General features: G+C 43.6%; 1 protein-coding gene across 1 annotated transcript in view; it reads right to left on the bottom strand.

Annotated features, from left to right (window-relative positions):
- The window catches only part of LOC100760319 (neuronal acetylcholine receptor subunit alpha-7), a 113,065-nt gene that overhangs the window by 49,342 nt on the left and 40,021 nt on the right, over positions 1–23,702 (bottom strand). Inside the window, exons 3-4 of the mRNA XM_027408064.2 lie at positions 14,408–14,452; positions 3,151–3,260 (exon numbers count right to left, since the gene is read on the bottom strand). Coding sequence (XP_027263865.2) covers positions 3,151–3,260; positions 14,408–14,452 — 155 coding nt within the window. The remainder of the gene's footprint in view (positions 1–3,150; positions 3,261–14,407; positions 14,453–23,702) is intronic.

Below are 23,702 nucleotides of genomic sequence, written 5' to 3'. Positions count from 1 at the left end.
ATGTGAACATAAAAGGACAATTAGTGGAGAACAGTCAAGGGAAATGACATCAGTTCATTTCTCTTGGGAATGCAGGAAGGGAAGGCGAAAGGATAATCTCAGGAGGATGGCTATCACACGCCAAAAAAGGAAAATGGGTAAAACTCTGGAAGTTTTCTGAAGATTTGGTGTCAAAAGGATAAGAAGAGGCTGAGCCCATTTGCTCTGAGCAGTGGAATGGAGTGAGTGGTTGTTTGGAACTTCTCTGTTCAGACACATGGCAGCACCCACTTACTTCTTATAGTACTCCCAGCCATTGAGCTGGGACACCTAGACCCATGAAAAAGGATGGAGGAATAAAGACAAGGTGGCATGGTCTTCAGCCCAGGCTAAGTCCTGAGCCATAACCACCATACCTGCCAGGTGCCCAGGCTAAGTGTGTGTCCCTCAGCCCCAGTGACCACAGTTTGCAAATGTCACATGAAGCACACATCCAAGCAGATGGGTCTGGTCAGGCCAAATATTCACAAAGACTAACAGAGGAAGATTCTGAGATTTTTCAAGCCATTCAGTTTGAGGTAGTTTGTTTTATAGCAATAGATAAATGCCACAAGTCTACAGCAGGCTCAAACAAAAGTCTCTGTAATCTGTGCATTTTACATTCTGCTTGTGTGGAAATCAAAGCCAGAGAACAAGTAGCTGATTCATCACAGAATTTGCATGTCCCACTGCATGAGTTACTTTTGTGTTGGAGTAACCAAAAGACCTGGCAGAAGCAACTTAAGGAAGGAGCTATTTCTTTTGGCTCACAGTCTTAGATGTTTCTGTTCATTGCTGTTTGTGTCCACAAGACTGAAGAGAACATCATGGCTTTAGGAGCTTCCAGCAGAAGGCAGCTGTTCATGTTACAGGGGACCAGTAAGCAAAGACAATGGACAGAAGTGACAAGAAATACTATACCCTTAAGGGTCCCCTCCTAGGGACATACAGCTTCCAGCTTGAACCACTTCTCAACGTTTCCAGAATTTCTCCTAATAGCACCACAAGCTGTGGAGCAAGCTTTCAAAATGAGTCTGTGTTCATATTTTAGATTCAGACAGTAACATTAACTGCTTAGAAAAACTAAAGTGGAAATTGAGGTGGCCCCTCTGAGCTCCAGGAGGAATACTTTGCTATGGAGAAAAAAAGAACAGGGAAGCTGCTAATGTGTGTTATACAAGCAGAATTCTAGACTATGGTGTCTTGTAGGGGACACATTCCTAGAGCCCGGTGCCATATATCAGGTAGAAGCTGCTCTATCTGTGCTCCTTGAAATTAATTCTACAGACTAATTAGTAACTCTCCATTAGCCAGAAGATTGGGATCAGCAAACACTCATGTATTAGCTTATAAACAGCCATAAAACCATCTCTCACTGCCTCATTATTGAAATTCTACTACATTGCAAAACCATACTCATACTTTCAGATAAAATTCATCAGGAACTATGAAACAGTTTTAATTGATAGATAACATCCTCCCACCTATAAACACACAACTGTCATCGAATGTTGGCACTGAATAACCTCCTTTTGCAGAGGGCCCCACTAGGTATGCTGTATGCATTATAAAAATTTTTTACAAACTCTCAACTTGCTTTCCTACACATTTTTACCTTGAAATTCTAAACCCTAGTACCTAGAAATGTGACTGTATTTAGAGACAGGCCCAAAAAAGAGTCAACTAAAGAGTAGATATGGTGTTACATGCTTGTAATAGCAGCCTTTAAAGAGTAGAAACAGAAGGTCACAGGTTCTAGGCTAGCCTTCACTATACAGCAAGAACCCAACACACATACACATGCACATGTGTGTGAACACACACACACACACACACACACACACACACACACACACACACACACACACACACACTCCTTATAGAGAGATCCAGAAGAAGCCAAGCCTGGTTATACTTTCAGCTTGGTCATCTGTCCTCTAGAACCTTGAGTACACAAATGTTTGCTGATTAAGCAGTGGCCTTAAGAGATGGTGCTGTTCCACAGCAGACCAGGAATATCAGTGCAATCTCCAGGAAATGGATGACTGTAACTCAGCTGTTTCACCCACTCAACAAAGGACCACTCATTCTGACCTTGGACATCCCACAAGCTAAGTTATCTGAACTTTCTTTAAGAAGTAGACAGTGACACTAAGTGAGGAGGTGGTTTTCCTCCAGAGGCACATTCAGCCATTCAAGGGCAAGGCATAAAGCAATTAAATGTGAATATAAGAAACTGAACTGTCCAGGCTCCTGGAAGTAGCAAGTACAAGTGGAACACAGCAGCTGCCCAGATGATTCTCTGGGGGATGCTTGAGCAGTGGTGGACGGTCACAGTGTCCTGAGTCAGGAATGCCTGGGTTCCTCTCTTTACCCAGACAAAAGCAAACATGCAAGGATTTTTAGATCTTTCCCCTTTGCATGATATTGTATTGGCCATTCTGTTTAGAATAGAGATTTTGAAGTTCACTTATTGAGCCACACAGCTGTGACAAAGAATTTTACTGCTTCTAGAACTTAAACTTGCCTAGAAACTTGCTTTGTGGTCATCTGGATCTGCAAATAGCATTGCCTTGAATTACAAATGAATCCTTTAGTTTTTGCCCCCAAGATAAAACCATGACTGCCATCAACATTACCTGGCTCTTACAGATCTGCCTCAGCCTGTACCCGTGCTTCTGTGAGAAGCATATTCTGCAGGAACTCAGTCAAAATGCAACTGTTATCTAGTGCACAATGGGGAACAATTCGGATGAGAACCCAGGTCTAAACCGCAGTCTCCAGTGCACATGCTGCCTGACACCTTCTGCTGTGGATTGTAGTGGTTGCCACCAAAGGTGCTGCTTTAAACCCTGTAAACGGAGAACAATCATGTGCATCTATAGTGAGGTTCCTTGGATGGGGCACCTCTACGCAGCATGTGGGACAACTCGAATTTACAAGCAAACACAGCAATTACCAGCAGAGGGACAGAACCGCCTCCCAGAGACCTGCCCACTTGGAAAGCCTCACAAGGAGCAATGGCTCCAAATTAAAGACACCACAGCCAGCTTTTCTGTAAAATCCTCAAAAATGCTTTATTGCTACATGCATGCAAGGGGAGGGTATTTCCCATCTGTCAGATGCACTTACCTGTTATAGAGGAGAATGTCTGGTTTCCAAATCTGGCCATCTGGGAAACGAACATTCTTCACTCCGGGGTACTCGGACATGTTCCACTGCAAATAGTGATCTGTCCAAGACTGACAGAGATGGAGCATTAGCAGTATGTTGTCCCCTGGCTTACTTCTACTTCTGGTAAGAAATTACTAGGGAAGTCCAAAGTCAGAAGAGTTGAGAAATTATTCTATAACTGAGCTGGTATCTATAAAGTATTAGGAAACCGAGAATTAAATAATCCCTTCTAAAATGATCTGGAATAGCATAAAAATCACATTTTATCTATAAAGTGTTAGGAAACTGAGAATTAAATAATCCCTTCTAAAATGATCTGGAATAGCATAAAAATCGCATTTGGGGTCCTGCTGTCACCATGACCACTTTCAGATGGTGGCATTAAAGCTAATTCCAACTAGCTGCACACCCTGGGCTTAGGCTTCTCCTCCTTCAATAGACAGGTTACTTCCAGCCAAATTAGTAATGGTTCTGCTTTCAGTTTCCCCTGAAAGGGCATTTAGAAAAAACAAACTTGCTTACTGCAACTGGAAACAAAACCGAACTATAGAAATGTCGGCCATTTGTTTCAGTGCAGTAGAACCTCTTAGCACTTCTCAGGGCACACTTAAATATGTTTTCTCATTTTGTCTTATGGACAGTGCTTCTTTTTTATTAATCTATATTTATTTTATATCCCACCTCAGCCTCCCCACCCCCTCCTCTCTGCCCACTCCCTCCCCAATTCTCCCCTCCCCAACCCACCCCTCCTCTGTAATGGCTCAGAAAGGTACAGGTCTCCCATGGGCATCAGCAAAGCATGGCATATCAAGCTGCCCTAAGATCAAGCACCTCCCCTGTATTCAGGCTGGGCTAGGCAATCCAGCATAAGGAATAAGTTCCCAAGAGCCAGTCAAAGCACTGGGGACAGCCACCTCCACCCCCCCCCAGCTCCCATTGCCAGGAGTCCCACATATAAACCAAGCTACACAACTGTCACATATATGCAGAGAGCCTAGGTCAGTCCCATGCAGGCTTCCAGGTCAGTCCCATGCAGGCTCCCTGGTTGTTGGTTCAGACTCTGTGAGTTCCCATAAGCCAGGCTAGTGGTTTCTGTGAGTTTTCCTCCAATGTTCTTGACCCTGTTTCCTACAATCCCTCCTCCCTCTCCAAAGCAGGATTGCCAGAGTGTAGCCCAGTGTTTGGCCTTGGCTCTCTGAATCTGCCTCCATCAGTCACTGGATGAAGGCTCTTTGATGACAACTGGGATAGTCACCAATCCAATCACATTTCAGGATATGCATCCACTGCTGCCAGGAGTCTTTTTGGACTGGAGTCATCTTTGCAGATGCATGGAAGTTTCCCTCGCATTGGGCTTCTACCCGACTCTATAAAGCGTCCTTTCCAGTCATCTCTCTCAGCATGGATTGTGCAACTGACGCTACAAGCAGAGACCACAAACTCTGGGCCTCAGCAGCAGAACACAGACACAAGGATGAGGACAAGTATAGCAATTTGGGATCAGGCCCTTCTCCATTACAATTCTTGCTCCAATAACCAGGTACCTCCAGTCATTCCCAGGGCCAAGACTGCAGAGATACCAGAGGCAGAGTCTTCTACTACTGACAGGCAACTAGCCTTGCCCCACTAAGTATCAGCAAAGGATACATGGACTCTGTATGTGTCGCTGCTGACATTCATGTGGCACAGTCCACACTTCCCAAGATTTAGGAGTGTGCTAAACCTCCATCTAGAACCAGAGCGACCCCCCCCCCATAATCAAACAATTCCCATTTGTACCCTGAAAAATATCAAATAATTTATGCTAAGACACATATAAATGCTCCAGGTGTATACCAACCTCCATTTGATTTCTGACCACAATGTGCTTGATGTAAAGTTATACAACAATATTTAAGTCAAAGCAACCAAACTGTGAGAGCTATTGGACTTGGCATACATACATGAGTGTTGTGGGTCTAGAGCTATGTATTCTGGTGATGAAGATCCATGGGCTGGTCTCAAGGAAATAGCCATCCTCTGGAGGACAGACAGTGTTCCATAGGCTACTTCATAAACGGAGTAAGTTGAAGTCAGAGAATAGGGGCTATTCATGAGGGACCTCAGCAAATAAGGATGCGACATGAACTCAGCATGCAGCAGCATCAACACCTGTCCTACTGGGGTACACAGTTGATGAGATTTATGGGGAGTGGACCACTGAGGAAGCTCTGGAATATTAAAGTAGTTTGCTGGGAGCTCCTGGGTACCAGCCAAACCATGTTTGTAACAGCCTGCTCCATCTGGATGAGCTTGGCTCTATGTTTCCCTTCATTTCTCTCCCCTGCTTTGTTATCAATGCATTTCTATCTTCTACTTCATGCTGAGATGCTTCGCTGAGTTAATAATCACAGTGACCATTATTGTGACCATGGGGACTAGGGCTCCAGGAACTACCTTTGAAGGCATGCTGGCATGACAGACAAGGACCCATATCCTAAGCCTGATAACATAATGGCCAGAGGCACTGGGAAGTGAAGGAATGTGATTATCTAGTTGTTCAAACTTAAGACCACTTAGTGGGATGAGGTCAGAGCTGCCTCACACTTCCCATCTTTTCCCACACCCCCTGGCTTCTGAGAACACTCAGCTGTGGACACTCCACAGCCTTGTGGCAGGTGACAACACTGCTATTTTGTTTGCTCAGGACTGTGTGTGGGCCTCCTGGCTCACCATAACCCAGGCTTGTCAATGTGATGACAATGAAAAGCTCTGACAGCTCTTATTTAAATTGATAACTGAGTCAAGACTCAATTGTATATCAAACTGCAAGGAAATGAACCTTTGAGCTGGCTCTGCAAAAGTCTTCCCTGTACTCCAAGCCTTCCACCACAGCAACACAGACCAGATGCAGTCTCTGAAGGTACTGATGTGTGCATGCTACTCTCCCTGATGTCAAAACCAACTTGACCTACAGGGCAAAGAGGAGGAATGGCTGCAAGGTCAGACCTGGCCTGTGAGACATTTGCTCGTAGAACATGTGGGCTGAATTATCTTCTGGTGAAAAATGAGACCACACCTGCAGCAGCAGGGCAAAATATGTGGTCCTTATAGACAAGCAACAAATGACAGATTTATAAAATGATACTTTCATTTTACACAACACTACAGGACACAGGGCTACATGGTCTCCAATATTTGAAATACAAACAATGGTGTAAAAACATGGGTGATGGGGGGGAGTGCTAACACAATATGGGGGTTGAGTATGAACCTTAAGATGCCTATTGGGGGGGTTCCCTAGGAAAAGTGTAGAATGAGTTCCTTGCAATCTGGTTCTAGAAGGAACGGATTGTGTTCTCAAAGCATTTTCTGTCACTTAGATCTTGGATCGGTGGAGATATGAGTCCAAGGCGTATTTCTCATGGACAGCACCTAGAAAGCTTTCAACATGTCAGCTCCTGAGAAACCACACAGATGAACCAAAGACAGCAAGCCCCGGAATGAAGGGTGGGTGGGTTGTAAGGTGACAGAGGGAAGGGTAGGAGGGAATGCAGAATGCACCTCTGTGCTGACAATTCCTTACACGACTGATACCTCGGCCCTCTGTGAACCTGTTTTGAGTTTGTGGGGAGCATTTATTTAAATGTGTGTGTCTAAACATGGCATGAATACAGAGCTGGACAGAGCCAGGCAGGTGAAACAGCTTCTCTTCCAGTTCTTGGTCAAGGGAGTCCAAGAATTGCCCTCCCAGAACTTGAAGGCAAAGTGCAATTTTGAAGATTCCACACACTTCAGCTGCATATAGGACTTAGAGGAATCGAGCTAGAAACAACCTGGAAGCCTCCTCTTTGAAGTGTAGCTCTCATAGTATAGGAAGGTGTTATGCAAGCAGCCAAGAAAGGAAAGCAACCAATGGCCTTGTCCAGCTATAAAGCCTGGTTACCACAACAAAAACCAGCAATGCAAGACAGCCCCAATGGTAAAACAGTGGCACTTTCTTAGGATTAACCAAGAGCTCTATAATCAGACCAAAGGCCCATTCAATAGGACATTCATGCCTGGGACTGTATACCTAGCCAGCAACCCACAGCTTTAGGTCATGGACCCTAAAGAAGAACCTATTACTTCCACTTGTCTAAACTGATATACTTTCTAGTTGCATTTTAAAGATGTATCCTCACACTCACAGGTAAGTGTAGAACTCAACACTCGTCAAGGAAGCTTCTTTATGAAGCACACAGAAACACACAACTAGCCAAAATACAGAAACAACTGGTGGTGGTATTTCTAACCCCAAGTGATAACGCCGACAACACAATCCCTGAGGCTCAGAGGACATCACAGAAGATGGAGTAGAACTATTTACACCACTCACTGACATGCCAACACAGACGGGGGGAAATCCCACTGAAGCACTTATCTAATTATTCTTTATCAATAAAAACTCGGGAGTCAGATATCAGGATAAGAACCTGAAAGATCAGATTAAATGGTGGCTCCATCCTGCTGACAGAGAGACAGCCAGTCTTCTCCAGGGATCAGACACCTGATAGGTTCTCTAATCGCCAGTGGTCAGCCCTAAACACACATATACACAGGAGCAATAGACCCAGTAAGTTTCACTCCTCCTTCCTCTCTCAACCTCCCTCTGTGTGTGTGTGTGTGTGTGTGTGTGTGTTTGTGTGTGTGTGTGTGTGTTTGAGTGTGTGTGTGTGTGTGTGTGTGTTTGTGTGTGAGTGTGTGTTAATAAAAACTGAAGTCTAAGAGCACAATAACAAAGAGGAGTGGGAGGAAGGGTTGGAAATTATATAAATATACAATACTAATGCATAAAATTCTCAAAAAAATGTACTTATTTTAGAAAGAAAATATAGTTTTGTTTCTGTTAAAAATACATTGCAATGAAATGAGAAATACATTTGGTTTTCTTTGCATAGAGCTGCTCAAATTCTGCTTAACTTACTGAGTGATGGGAATATCTTTTGCTAAAGGGGTTCATCTGAGTTTATGCTAATGTGTCAGCTTTGGGGTTGGAACTCCCCACAGTTTCGGGAACAAAGCTGGGCTCCATAAAGGCAAGCTGCCAGACAGAGAGTCAGAGTGCTCAACCCATCTCATCCTCCAGTTTGGAATTAGGAGGTGGGGTTGGGGATTGAGGGAGACAAACTTCTGAACAAAGCGCAGTGAAGTTCCAGAGGAGTGCACTCACTGGGTGCACAGAAGTGTGGCATGTCCTGAGAGGCAGGATAACACCAAACTCAGCACCTGCCCTAGTCCCTCCAGCACATCCCCTTCTGAGCTGCATCCTTTAGGAAAAACACAAGTAAATGCGTACCTCAAAGAGTTGGCCATCTTAGGTAAGTACTGAACCCAAGGCTGTAGAAATCCTTAAGTTAGAGTCAGTGTGATGGGCATAGGTATCCAGGCCACTGCATTTGCATGTTTCTGAAGTAGGAACAGCCTCGTGGGACACATTCCTTGAGCTTGTGGATTCAGATATTAACTCAAGGTGGACAATGTCAGAATTCAATTAAGTAGATATCCAGCTGGGTTAGAGAATTGCTGTTGGTATTGAAAATTACATCACGTAATTGGTGTCAGAAAACATCACCCAATTTGGGGGAAAATTCTTCTGATCAACATTTTGATCTCAATGTAAATACATGAGTCCCTTCCACCCTTTCCTGATGACATTTTTATGTCTCTGTGATGGCCAGTGTCACCTATTTTGTCCCAGCTGCAGGCCAGCCCTCAGCAGCCCACTGGTGGCTAATGTGTAAATACAATGTGTGGTATTTCTGCTCCAGAGATAATAAATGCAGGAAATTAAAAAGGATGCAGTTTAGAACTAATTATGGTTTACAATATAATATTCTGTGATGTGAATGCTATTATTACTATAATTAGAATTAGGAATCTAAAAATAGAGAGTAAGCACAGAAAGATGGGGAAATCTGAAGACTAAAAAGGCTGCTATTCCAGAGAAGGAAAGGATTGTAAAAAGCAAATGCAGGAATCTGGAAGGTTCCAGTGTTTCTATAGAAGCTAAAATGCCCTCTGTCACATCTGCTCACATGTTAGAACAAAGATCTCTAACAGTCTCCCCAACGCTAAAACTCTGCAGAAGGAATCTACCAGCAGCTTCCTCCCAGGCTAGAAGAGACTCAGATCAGTGACTCTGTATTCTTCAGGCTTTTGGAGTAATCTCAATCATGTGAAATGAAAGTCACCCGGGGAAAGGGATAACAAAATCCACAAGGGGTAGGTCAAGGAGAATTCAATTTTTAAAAAACGTTTGTGACTGCCATTTTAACTGGATTGAAAAATCTATAATCTGCAGTAAATTAACTTTAGAGTTGAAACACCCTGGAGAAAAGATTATGTGGATGAGATTTCAGAACAGAACTATGTGAAATGAGGGTGCAGGAACTAAAGCCCAATGCTGAAAACCATTCCCTGACTGTCCATCTATCTCCTGCCTCGCTGAGGCAACCCTCACTCCTGCTCTCCTAGCTCTCCTGGCTCTCCTGGGAACTTCAGTATTGAACCTCATTCTTGAACATGCACAATACCAAGGTTGGGTCAGGCCAGGCAGGTGAGTGGTCAGGGTACACAGAAATAAGAATCAATGGATGGCTGTTTATCACTTGTCCCAAGGAAGCTCCCATGCTTGCCCTTGGTGATATGCCAAACCCCAGGGTCCATACTGCAACCAGGACTTAATCAAAGCAGCTTGAGGCAAGGGTACAGAGACATATGTTTTCATTTCTTAACTGTTTATATTTGTTTTAAAGCCAAGGTTCTTGGGGAGCCTTGAAAATGCTGGAGAGGCAATGTCATAGCTCTCTAACATCTGTGGTGTCACTTTCCAGATTATTGTCATCATCCAGTCTCCAAAGGGCACAAGCTACCTAGGAAAAGGCTTACCTGGGTAGGCTTCACTGACGCAGGAACACACACTAGTGCCAGTATCACCCATCTTCCCTTTAGAAGAGTTGGGCCTCTCTTTATCTTCCATTTTGATAAAGCAGGATTGCTCCCATCTGTGACCTCCACTCTACACCTACCCATTCTTACAATATTCTGGAGAAACATCTGGACTTGCTATGATGATTATTAAATAAAAATCAATCGACATCATACTGCACATATTTGTAAGTACAGTGTGCTGACACAGTACATGTATATAATGATCAAATCAGGGTAATTAGCATCCTATCTCTGCAAACATTTATCATCTCTCAGTGCTTAGCCTTTCCTTAAATGAGTTAATTACACAGCCTGATTGTAAATGGCTGAAGGAGGAAATGTGGCTAATATATTTCAAAGTGCTCTCCCGTGGCTGTGGTCAATGCCTACACAGAATAGGCACTCCCAGGGGTGAGTTCAATAGGTAAAGGGATTTTAAAAGTGCAACTCTAGTTGTTTCTGCAAATGCAACTCTTAATTAGAACTAAGCCATGCTTCAAAGAAACTGAAGGTCTCTAGTGATACCCTTCAGAGAGCAGACGTTTATTTATGGAATATCTGAACTCAGTACAGTAATGGTCCTGTTGTAATTTTCCTGGGAACCAGCACTTGCCATGTCTGAGACATTACAGAGAGCAATGAAGTTCTGAGGGCCAGGGAGGTGAGCATAGGGACATCTGTCCATCCGGCATGTTTCTCTCTGTAGACTGGTATAGTGGGGTATAATTCCAGCACTTGGGGGGCTAAAGCAGGAGAATCACCTCAAGTTCAATGCCACCCTTAGCTACACAGCAAGCACCTAGTCAAACAGAGCCATAGAGAAAGATGTGTTTAAAAAGAAAGAAGGGGGGAAGAAGGAAAGAAGGAAGAAAGGAAGGAAGGAAGGAAGGAAGGAAGGAAGGAACAAAGGAAGGGTGGGTCAATAGCTGTTTTGTTCCTCACAGGTCCCAGAGAAACAGCTATCATCTTACAGAGTTCTAAGAACTTAACTAACATATAGCATCCCATTGTAATGTAGGAGGAATTGACTTTATTTTGGATCAACTTAGTTCTCCTGTCCCAGGTTAATGTAGAGTTTTGGGTTTGTTCATTCCTTTTACAAAGTATATTCAGTTCCTATTGCCATCGAGGCAGTGAGCTGGGATCCGGAGATACAGTGGGTTTCAACCCCAGCATATGAAAGTTGTTCGTTGGGGAGGTGGGGGGGATGACCTGTAGGCAAGGAGCATATGGACAAGTGTGCACTAAGTATGTCAGAGGGCAGGAAGTTTATTGGAGGAAAAGAACCACAAAGAGAATAAAGTGGGGACTGGAGCATAGCTCAGTGGTAGAAATTTGTCCACCACGCTCCTCTGTTCACAACAGTGTAAAGAGGTGGGGGCAGTCGCAATAAACATGGCAGACTGAATATGGTTTGGGAAGATATGGGAAGAAGCAACTCAAGAGGTGCTGTTTGGGAAGGCAACAGAAGAAAGCAAGGGGACCCATCAAGTGGCTTTCTAGGTAGGGAGAACAGTGCATGCAAAACCCAGAAGGTTATTTGTGAGCAACAGGTGTGGATAACATCAAGACATTTGCACATCAAGGAAGAAGAGTGCAGGGGAATGTAAAAGAGAAGATGTAAGCAGGGAAGGTAACCTCACTGGCTTCAGCTCTTAGCTTATCCAGAAAGACCAGAGCCCTGGAAGGGAGGGATCTGGGCTTGGAGGCATCGGTTTTCACTTAGGTCACTCTGGCTGCTGTGCTGAGAATAGACACAACTAGGAGAGAAAAAGGGATGGATGGGATGGCTGGATGGAAGACTACGCTGATAGAGGAGAGAAAGGCAGACTTAGAACAGGGCAAATCATGAGCTGAACAATGGTTAGATGCTGGGTCTATTTTAAAAGCTGAGCTACCAGAATTTTTGAAGGGTTCAACATGAAAGGTTCAGGGTGATAGTGGGATCCGTGGTCTGAGAAGATGTGCTGCCACTTGAACAGATTAGGATAACTGTGAAAGAGGCAAGAATAGGAGGGGAGGATGCAGCTGGCATGCCCAGACTTCACACATCTAGGCATAAGCAAGGGAGGCCAGGAGGGGTACCCATGAGCAGGTGGGCTGTGGTTGTGTTGACTCCTACAGGGGACAGTCTCCAAAGCACCACACTATTATTAGGTAGTAAGCACCCTCAGTGAGAGCACTCTTCTGTAGCTAAGTGCACCTCCAGCACCTGCTGTAACCTCTCCACTATATGTGGATTCCTCAAAACCCTTATCTGCCAAGGGCCACCACTGCTTCCACTATTGCCAGTACACTACAAGAAAGACGGGCTCCCCAAACTTACCCAATCCTAACTTTTATACCACTGACTCAAGAATCGAGCATGGGGCCAGTCCACAGCATTGGCACATGTTAATTACGAGTCAAGTATTTTCCAGACTCAGATGGGTTTAATTCCTTTAACTTTACCTTCTCAAAGAGGAGGAGGAGGAGGAGGAGGAGGAGGAGGAGGAGGAGAGGAGGAGGAGGAGGAGGAGGAGGAGGAGGAGGAAGAAGAAGAAGAAGAAGAAGAAGAAGAAGAAGAAGAAGAAGAAGAAGAAGAAGAAGAAGAAGAAGAAGAAGAAGAAGAAGAAGAAGAAGAAGAAGTAGCAGAAGCAGAAGCAGAAGAAGTACCAGAAACTAGTGAGTCAGTCAGCTGACACACATTTAAAGGAAGCAACATTATTCTTGGCAGATAACCTGGGAGGCTCAAAGAACCGAACAACATGACTGCAAAAGACTGTTTCAGTCTGTAATCAGGCAGTGGCAGAACCAAGGGCCACAACTGGTCACTCATTTCCAGAAATAAAAGGTCATCTGCAGATGCCTAAGTCAATTTAAAAACAGTTCTGTTTGACAGACAAGAATTTCCAAATAGGACTCTGCAATTCACATCACTTTGGTGAATTATATACCAGCAGTAGCACCCTTAAATCATCTCAGAATATTTTTTTGATGTTTTGTGGCCTAAAGGAATGATGTTACACAAATATGAACATTTGAGAGAAATCCAAGTAGAGTAATTAATGAAGGGTTTCAAATATAACATTCTGCAATAGGACAGAATCCTAATTTAAAAATGCATTAGAAATGCAAATGTACAGATACGCATGGTGATGCCTGCCTGTATTCACAGAACCTGGGATGGTGAGGCAGGAGGACCGGAGGTTCAAAGCCAGCCTAAACCACACAGCAAGGCCCTGTCTTAAAAAGAAAGAAAAAAGAAGTGAAAAGAAAAGCTAAAACAAGAGGGAGAAGATAGAAAAAGAAAGAGGGAGAAGAAAAATGAGAAATGAAGACGCAAAGAGGAAAAGAAACCAGGTATAATATGCCAAAGACAAAGGAGCTATGTTTATAAGGGCTATATGTACACAGAATTACAGTGGCATGAAGATTCCACCAAGAACAGAGGCTGGCAGTTTTAAATGCATATTCTAATATTTACAATTTGATGAGACTTATATATTTACAGTTAAATAACTTAGATTAGAAATATGTATGTCAAATTAAAATTTCAAGGATAAAATACAAATTGAATATCCTTTTTCCAAAATCTAGCAGCTGAAGCATTCTGGGGCTTGGGGGCTTGGGGATTTTGGAGTACTTCCCACAGATTTTGCTAGATGAGTGTCCCCAGTCTGAAAACCCCAAAGACCTCAAATCTGAAGCATCCTGAGCTATGGCAATTAGAATGTTTTGTGCTTACAGTGTTCTCTGATTGAGGACTTTCCAATCAGCGTATTCCATTCTCTGTGTCCTTTCAAGCCTCTCTTGGGACTCCAGAGCATGGAGTGTGAACACCCTGGCTAAGGATCCCCCATTCTTCAAACACGAAGCTCTGGAGAATTCAGACAACCACAGGGAGAGGCACGTAGGAGCTAGGGAGCAGCTACAACACAAGCCATTGATCTCTGGATGCCACCCTGTATCTGATTATTTCTCTGTCATGGAATGTTTTCCGATGCCCTGAAATCACACAGCAGTAAAACACAAGCAAGCACAGAGTTCTGCTGTTGTCAGTCTTACATCCTTGGTTCCGTCCCATCAGACATGACAGTCTTCATGCAGTCCTCCAGCACTCTTAGTTGACTGAGGATGGCGTGGGGTGGGTGGGTTGGGGTGGGGATGAGTCAGAGCATGAGCCTTAGCTCTTTTGGGAACTTCTTCCCATGCGATTCAAGCACATGCACACGAGGCAAGAACAGGCAGGCCCATGGCAAGGGCTGCCTCTGCATGAACTTACCATTTGCAGCCAAATGTTGGTGGTTAAAACTTGGTTCTTCTCATCCTTAAAAAAAAAAAAAAAAAAAAAAAAACAGAGAGAAAAGAGTGACATAAATACAGCTATGTGCACCACAGAAGGAGCCATGATACCAGAATTCATGCACAAATCTGACTTCGGGGATCAGTGTTGTGTGTGGAAATTAGAATGCACCAGGCACTTTCAAATCTATGCCAGCAGCACTTCCCCTGAGTCAAGCTCTTCTATTTATTCTGAAGTAATACACATTTATTACAGAGCACTTACAAAGGACAGCAAAATATAAAGAAGAAAATTAAAGTCAGGCCATCCCACCATCAGAAATGATGCCAGCTAAAGTCCTTGGCTGTTTATCCTCACACTCCCCCGGGAAGAGGCATGGTCTCAGGGAGCTCTCCTCCCTTATTAAAAGGTCTGAATGGGCCACCAGTCTGCTTCATCTCTCTGCATGGAGCTGAGACCTTTCCTCGTTGTCTATCCAGAAGGCAACAGGTCAGATTCTCGACACCTCTAATATAAATACAAGCAAGGTAGGGCAACCTTACTAATAGGCTTAACACACTTCTATCTTTCTAATTTCAAAGTCCATGTCTCCATTTCTAAAATAGGGTCCAGATGGGAATCAAGTCCACATACCACCCAGGTGTTTGGCAGAGTACAACTACCATGGTTTGTTTCAGACGCTGAGCACCTCCTAGATTCGGGTCTTGGGTCCTAAGTCTCTCCTAAAATGCTAAAGGCACAATCTCCACCTTGGCATTAGTGGGAAGTAGTAGGGCCTTTACAAGATAGGTCAGATGAAGCTGGACGGTGGTGGGGCATGCTTTTAATGCCAGCACTGAGGAGGCAGAGACAGGTGATCTCTTGTGAATTCAAGGCCAGCCTGGTCTACAGAGGGAGTTCCAGGACAGCCAGGGCTACACAGAGAAACCCTGTCTTGAAAGCCCCCAACCCCCAGCCCCCCAAAACAAGGATGGGTCAAATGGCAGGTTCTTGGTGAGGTGGAACATGCACCTTCCAGATGCATTAAGATGCCAGCCCTTCTTCCTCAACCCTTTCCCTTCCTGGCCATGAGTGAGCAGCTTTCCTCTTCCACAGGCTTCCACTATGATGTGCTGCCTTACTACCAGCCAAAACCAATGGGACCAACTTCTTACCAACTGGGGCCTCAAAAACTGTGAGCCAACTGTTCTTCTCTTTATAAGTTCATTATTTAAGGCATTTAGTGCCAGAAAGCTGACTAGCACACCATTTACAGGGGTCTTATCAACAAATGAGGTCCTTCTAACTGGCTTGCCACCAGCCCTTTTCTACACAGCTGGCTACACCCAGTTGTGTCAGCAAAATACAAGTGCAAGGGGGAACCAGGAAGATTGATCAGTGGTTAAGCACACTGGCAGCTTTTCTAAAGGACTCTGGTTCTATTCCCAGAAGTCACACTGGTAACTCCAGTTCCATGAGATCCAATGTCCTCTTCTGTCCTCCTGGGCCACCTGACACACAAGTAATGCATACACACACTTGCAAACAAAACACGCTTAACATAAGGAAAAAACTTCAATTAAAAATGTGCAAGAAGACAAAGTTACACTGAGAATGGTGTCAGTCATTTGAACTCCTCAATTCTAACCTAAAGGACTATGAAAGTTAGCAACCAGTCCCCTCCAGGGAAAGCATTCATGAAGACCTGCCAAGAAGTGGACCCTTCAATTCTTGTATCAGGAACTGCTTGGCTTGGTTCCCTGACAAAGACTCACCAAAAACTGACCCCTGGTGAAAAACACAGGGCATATCCCAGGGTGCAGTCAGTGGCTACACATGAGAACTGAACACTTCCCCTTGTGGAAATTAAAATGTAGCCCATATATAGCAAGACTTTGATACATAGATATCCCTGTGGGTACCTATGACAGTGTGATGAGCAACTATGAGAGAGAAGACTGGGCTGTCTGTGGAGGGACATGGGACAAAGCAATGGAGTATCCCAAGCCATGATGAGTCCAAGAAACAATAGTTTGATAAAAGCAAGAAATACATCTTCTAAATTAAAATGTGCCACAATATTTAGAGGTAGACACTTGCAGGTTAACATGTCCCATGTTCTATGCTGAGATATATACATTTTAACCACAGTACTGCTCCCATTCCTATCAACCTCCAACATCACTGGGAAGCACTGCTATGTTCTTTTAGGATGTGTATATGTTGCCTCAAGTTACTAGGCAGCCGTGGTTACTGATGGACTTAGAGTTAGCAAGAGTTCCATTCAGGTGCCTTTTCTTTTAATTGCATCTGTGCCTGCCTCTCCCGAGAGAGGCTTCTGTGGTTTGGGAGCTCAATTACTACCAATCTAATTAAAAGCCTTTCTTCTTTCCAAAGTCTGGACAGAAACCTCATTAGAGTGACACTGGATTTCCTTGCTGTGTAGCAGCATGGGACCAAAGCACAGCGCTTCAAACTGTAATCAACAAGCTGCAGCCAGCCACCACCTGGCCACACAGCGATGCCAGACAGAGATGTCCATGCCAGGCTGCAAAGAAAGTCAGGGATCAGGCAGGATGCTGCCACTCTCTGTTTGGATCTCCTGTTCTCCTGTCACCATCAGTCAGGTGACAAGGTCTCCCTTTCCTTCCCACCACAGTATGCAGCCTCCAGCCCATACAGGCTTATAGGGGTTTCTGATTACAAAGATGTTCGGCCCACTAACACAGACGTTCAACCCACAAGTCCATAGTGCATCACACAAGGCTTTTCTACAAGTAGTAGTCCAACCAAGTTTGCACTCTTTCAGTGAATATTGGGAGTACTCCTACTATAGGTATCATACTGAGAGAAGTGCACAGTTGTCAGCTATCATTGCTCTTGAGCTCCTGGAACATAAGATGAGGTGGGATTAGGGTCTCACGTCTAAGAATGACACACATGTGTGCAAATGGTTAAGATCCACGGCCTTTGCTTTTACGTGCTAGGATCTCTTGACAATATAGTATGAGTCCCCTCATGTCTCCCATGACCTTTTGTCCTTTGACCCCTACTAGCAGCCCTGCCTGCTAAGGCACCATACCGATGATCCTGTGTCCAAGCTCTCCTCACCTGACAGCACATGATGTGCAATGTCAGCAGACCTCAGACTCCTGTAAAGTGGGTTCTGAGCTAACCTAACCCCACCCTCACGGAGATCTCGTGGGAAGGTGGCATAAGTGAGCCTGTAGAAATGCCTCTTCTGCAAGACCATGAGTTGCTTACAGGCAAACCCATCTCTTCTCCCTGAAAAGTTGCCTCCATTCCTCTGCCCAGGCTACTGTTCCCCAGTTGCATTCTAGAATAGCCTAGCCCTCCTACCCTGCGCTTCCTGACACAGCCTTGTGCACAGCAGGGCCCAGGTATGCCACCAGTCCTGAATTCACTTCCTTGCCTCTAGGCTGCACATTTCCATGTTTGCTGGAGGGAAAGGGCAACCAAGCTTCAGTATTTTGAGACTGCAGATGGCACTCCATGTCCCTCTGGTCTCCATCTGAAGGATGTTCAGGCAGGACAATGCCCACATAGATGCCATTCACAGTGCCAAGATCTACACAGGGATGAGAACCAGTTCCTCATGCCTTCTCCTCCCAGGAAGTATCCCCCACAGACAACCCACCAGCCTACCAAGCAGCGTATGAACTCATTTAAACCCCCATGCATTAGTGGATGCATCAAACAATTCACTTCCGTCACAGACTGGACACCACCTTGGCCACACACTGGGATTCTTTCAGGGGGAATGGATGCTATTTTCCATGGTTAAGGGTGAGTGCAGTACTCTGAAAATAGCATGCCGCAGGTACCCCACAGCCAACAGGAGCTCCGGTCTAGGAATATTATAACAAGACTATAAACCAGCTGGCTGCAGTGGCACGTAATTGTAATTCCAAAACTTGGGAGCTGGAGACAGATTCAGGAGCCCATGATGATGCTCAGCTATGCAGCAAGTTTGAGGCCAGCCTGATTTACACAAGACCCTGCGTCAAAAATAAAGCAAAACATAATCAGACAAAATTAAAATTAACAAGCAGAAACACTGCCAAACACTGAAATATGGGCTTTGAAAATATCATAAGCCTAGCTGGTCTGTGATGGCTCATGCCTTTAATCCCATGAGGCTTTGGGATTTTGGCTCTGTGAGTTCGAGGCCAACCTGGTCCATAAATGTGAGTTCCAGGACAGCCAAGACTGTTACATAGAGAAACCTTGTCTTGAAACTGCCCCCGACACCCCCACAAAAAAAAAAAACAAGGAAAGAAAGAAAAAAACAAAACATCTAAGCCATGAGGTTGACAAACAAGTATTATTTCTCAGTTTGGAGGTTGGATTGTGAGGTCAATATAGGAGCAGTGGATCTGGAATAGCCAATGAGGGCTTCAGATTCATGCATGGAACTCTTTAAGCTACCATCTGGCTCTTACTTCCATGAGAGGCTGAGCAAAATCCATCTCAGCTCCCACAAGTACTCATGACCATGAGTTTCTCTCCTGGTAAATAGCAGTAACAGCTACCACAAAGGCCTCCTGAAGCTAGTGAGGAGCCACCTAGTCTGAGGTGTAACCAGTGCTAGCAGTTGTCACCACATAGCTGTTACTGACTGAGCTCTCCTTTGAGATGCAGGATCACAGCCCAGCATGAGCTCCCCACTGCCAGCTAACTTGGCCCCCATCATTCTCCCTTCACCTGAGCACATCAGTGAAGAGCGCCCATTGAGCTGTATGACATATTTTAAAAAAATCAATCTTAGATTATGGTGCATTTAATGTAGAGTGTTACTATCCTGATGGTGCCTACTGTGCAGTCTCACATTCCTGCAGCCATCACTCTTTTGGAAGTTATGGGGAGATGTTACTCAACAGTATTTTCCAAAACCCTGGGAAAAGCCATGTATCAACCCTGTCTAAATCCTTGTTTTCAGAAAAGATATAAATTCACATTTGGTTAGTTCTCTTTATAGTTTATAACAGACATGACTTATTTTATCTATTTTCCAACCATGTTTTTACCTGTGACAGTCCAACAAAGCTAGTTGTTATTTTAAGTAACTCATAATGCATAAATGAGCTCCCAAATTTCATTTTCTATGCCTGTTTGTTTTGAATGCTTTTATGTGAGCACATACTACTTTATTATCAGCAGAAGGGAATGCATACATGTGTTAACTGTGGAACTGTAATCACACTTCTGGCCTCAGATCACACAGTTAAAGGCAGAAGATGAATTATGCACATTGATAATCCCATCACTGTGTAAACTGACACAAAAGGATCAAGAGTTTAAGGGTAGCTTGACAGTCTAAAGAAATGTAAGCTGAGATCCAACTTGTCTCTCTCTCTGACCAGATATATGTTCTGAACTAAAATGTCTTCCTGATCCCATGTTGTCACAATGAACACTTTGATAATGATAACAACCAAAAAAATGTTTTTGCTTGACACAGTATTTGTTCCAGACACAAGATCTCAGAGAGCAATCTGGCATGCTTTTGGAGCAATAGTTCTCAACCTGTGGCTTGTGACCCCTTTGGCAAACTTCTGTCTACAAAAAATATTTACATTAAGATTCATTCATAACTGTAGCAAAATTGCAATTATATAGTAGCAACAAAAATAATCTCACGGTTGGGGGTCATAACATGAGGAACTGTATTAAAGGTTTGAAGCATTAGGAAAGTTGAGAATCACTGCTTTAGAGGCTCAGTAAGGTTAAAACTTCTTCCTAATTGTGACAAGTTACTTCCCTCTTTCTCCTTCCTTTGCTTGTGAGAATGGACAGAGTTATACTGAGGCTACATGCTATGCCCTGAGGCTGAACGCAGACACACCTAGGAGTTGCCTACTAAACAAATTGCTAAAGAAAGGTTTGCAAAACTATAATACAATAACCCTTCTCTCTCAAAGTGTCACATTTTGGAAAAGTAGGTTTTTTTTCTGGAAATAATATTTAACCTAATAGGGTTATCATTACAAATGAATAGGTAACTTTTGCATATATATTTAAAAGTTTCAGCCTGGTAAATAATGAAAGCTCTAACACATACAAACTGTGGGTCCTCACAATCTTTAGGAGATAAAGGAGTCCTTAAGCATTAGGGATTGAAGTCTACTGCAACAGGCTTGGCATTTGCAACACCCAGTGGTTCTCACCTCAGGGAACCAGCCCCTGCTGGGTACAGAGACAGCTCCTTCCTCACTCAGTTTAAATTGTTCAAGGTCTAGCCTAGAAATGATGTCAGAAGTCTGAATATCACAGGCAGACCAGGACTCTTCCACTCACTGCCTGTGGAGACTACAGTGGCTGCCAAACTTCGTCATGACTGTGTCCTTATTTATAATGGCAAGAATTCAGTAAGCCCAGAACACAAAGCCACAAGGCAGTTCACCAAAGTTCAGTGACCAGAGGGGCAACAGCTAGCACAATGGAGCACAAACTCTTAAGAGAAGTGGCCAAATTGGTAGTATTTCCTCTATATTCGGGGGCTCGTGTTTGGGGGTAATTGTTTTACTCTTGCTAAAAACAAGGCCTAGAAACTGTCTACTGGTCACCATTTCCTTCTCAGAATTGGTTGACAATTACTCTGTGACAGATGAATCCACAGATGTCTTTTTTTGTTGTTGCAGTGAGTGCAGTGAAATGTCTGAGCCTTAGCTTCTGGCTCTTTATACATGAGTACCCACCACCGGGGAGAGCTTAACTAAGGATCTTTCCCAGTGGAAACAGTGCATCTGGGTACAAATTTCTGACAGTATGGTTACATCCTGAGAAGTAAAAGATACTCATGACCCTGTAGTCTTTAACGCAGAACCTGAGGACACGGAAGCTGGAAAAACAGTCCCCACAGAGGCAGACTGCAGCACTTGAGAAACTACTGCAACAACAGCTTCTTGAGTGATTTTGAATTCTTTGATTCTATTTTTAACAACCAGAGCCAATCGTGCATTGCTTGAGAGCACTGTTTTTAGGAGTGATGTAGAAGAAAAGGCTTAAGGGATTTTTAAAAAATCAAAGAAAAATATAACAGATTGTTTTTTAACCATTCCCTACACACACACACACACACACACACACACACACACACACACACACACACACACACACACACGTACATGCCCGCGTGCACAGGCAAGCAAACTGGAAACCTAGCCAATCAGGCTGACTCCTTCAGGACGGATAATTGCAAATATGCAGAGGCAGGTGTCTCCTGAACTTAGGTCCTTGAGCCAGGCAATGAGAGTGGACTGTCATTTCCTCCACCATGCAATCTCATTCATCATACTAAAAGTGAACAAGACACACAGCCAAGAAAGTGCTCCTGCCTCACTGCCTGCATCCCCAAGGACAGAGTCAGATGAATCCAGGGGTGCATCTCCAACCACATGCACAGGCTTCCCTCATTAAGAGAAGGCATATCTGTTCTCCCACAAGGAATGAAGCATGGGAGGTAGACCGTGCAGGCAGAACCTAACAGAAAGAAGAGCATCCTTGGAGTTAGCAAAGCAAGGGCTGTGGGGATAGAAAACTGGAGGGAGAGAGGTACAAAGATAAATTCAGCTCAGACATCCCAAAGAGGGAGCAAGGGTTTGTATATCTCTATGCCTAAAACATCCTCCTTCCTCAGCCACAACTGGATATCTCAACACTGTTCACAACAAACACGTGTAACAACACATGAAACAAGTGGAAAGCAAAGATCTGCAAATGTGTCAGACAACCTTTGCACCTGTACCAGAAGCCTTAGTTGCAGAGATTTGATAGCATCAGCATGAGACCTGTGCCCTTTCCAAAAACTCTCTCTCATGTAATCCATCAAAGATCTGACATCTCAGAGAAGGAATCCAGAGACATAAACAAACAAATAAATAAATAAAGAAAGAAAGAAAGAAATAGGTTAAAGTGAATAGAAGTTAGGAACAGGATTTTTGTATCCATTTGTTCAGTACCCTTCAAACTTTATACTTACTTACTAAGCAGTGCTGGGGCTCCCTCATGTTAACAGATGTTCTAACACTGAGTGCTACCATCAGCCCTCTTGTTTAAATTTTCTTTTGAGTTCAAGTTTCCCTAAGTTGTCAGTTAAGCCCTCACCCCTTAGCCTAGGCAGGTCTTGAACTTAAGATCTGCCACCTGTTTCTTGAGTAGCTGGGATTACAGGGGACACTACGAAAGGAGGCTTAAATTTATTTTTAATTGATACATTAAAACAAACCATAAAATCTCACAAAATGTAGGGAGTGCCCAAGATGTTTTTCTATATCATATATGTATACATCATAATGTTTATTTTGATTTATTTATTTTATGTTTATTGGTGTTTTTGCCATGGGTGTTGGTTCCCCTGGAACTGGAGTTACAGACAGCTGTGAGCTGCCATGTGGGTACTGGGAATTGAACCTGGGTCCTCTGGAAGAGCAGTTAGTGCTCTTAACTGCCAAGCCATTTCTCCAGCCCTATATCATGTAATGTTTAAGTGACATTAAACATACCCATGACATCAAACTTTTATGATTTCTTTTCAGCAAAACTATGCAATGCTTTACTTGTAGCTTTCAGCAATGCACAGTGCTCTATCTAAAGCCAGACGGATGCAAATGCCACATCAGACCGTCTGACTCCACCTCAGTGTTCACTGCCCGACCTCTTCCCCTAGAAGATTGAGAAGTAGCAAAACTCCTGTTTTTTGTTTGATGTCTGATATTTCTACAAATAGTATATATTCATGGTTTACTAAACCAAGCAAACATGAACCAAGACACAAATAAGAAAAGGAATCACAAAAAGTATTCATGGCTAATATAGCATCAAAAATAAAATTATTAACAGGCATAAGACATAAGAAAATGAAAATTAAAACAAGCAACAAGCTATGTTCACATTCATGAATACAATATGATTGAAGAAGTGAAGAAATAACCAAACAACTCTTGGAAAGTGGTAACCTGAAAATGAAAAGGAGGGCAGACAGTCAGCTGAGGCTAATAAACAAAGTCAGGAAAATAAACAGTCTAGAAATGGCCCTAGAAAGAGGCCCAAGCATGCCTCTCTGTTCCTATTACAAAACTCAATAAAGTCTTGGATTAAATTAAACATGATTTTAAAATGGAGGTAACAAGATAATGAAAGAAAAGAGAGGAAAATCTACAGACCTAAATAAATAATCTGAGAATCCAAATAATACCATTATATAGTTAGTAAGTTAGAAACAGAAAGGGACAAAACAGACAGCTAAAAAATTGAGTTACTGGCATGAGGTAAT

Source organism: Cricetulus griseus, chromosome 3 (genome assembly GCF_003668045.3).
Source record: "Cricetulus griseus strain 17A/GY chromosome 3, alternate assembly CriGri-PICRH-1.0, whole genome shotgun sequence".
Taxonomy (NCBI): domain Eukaryota; kingdom Metazoa; phylum Chordata; class Mammalia; order Rodentia; family Cricetidae; genus Cricetulus; species Cricetulus griseus.
Note: the sequence above shows the minus strand (reverse complement) of the source record. Positions and strands in the feature narration are given on the sequence as shown.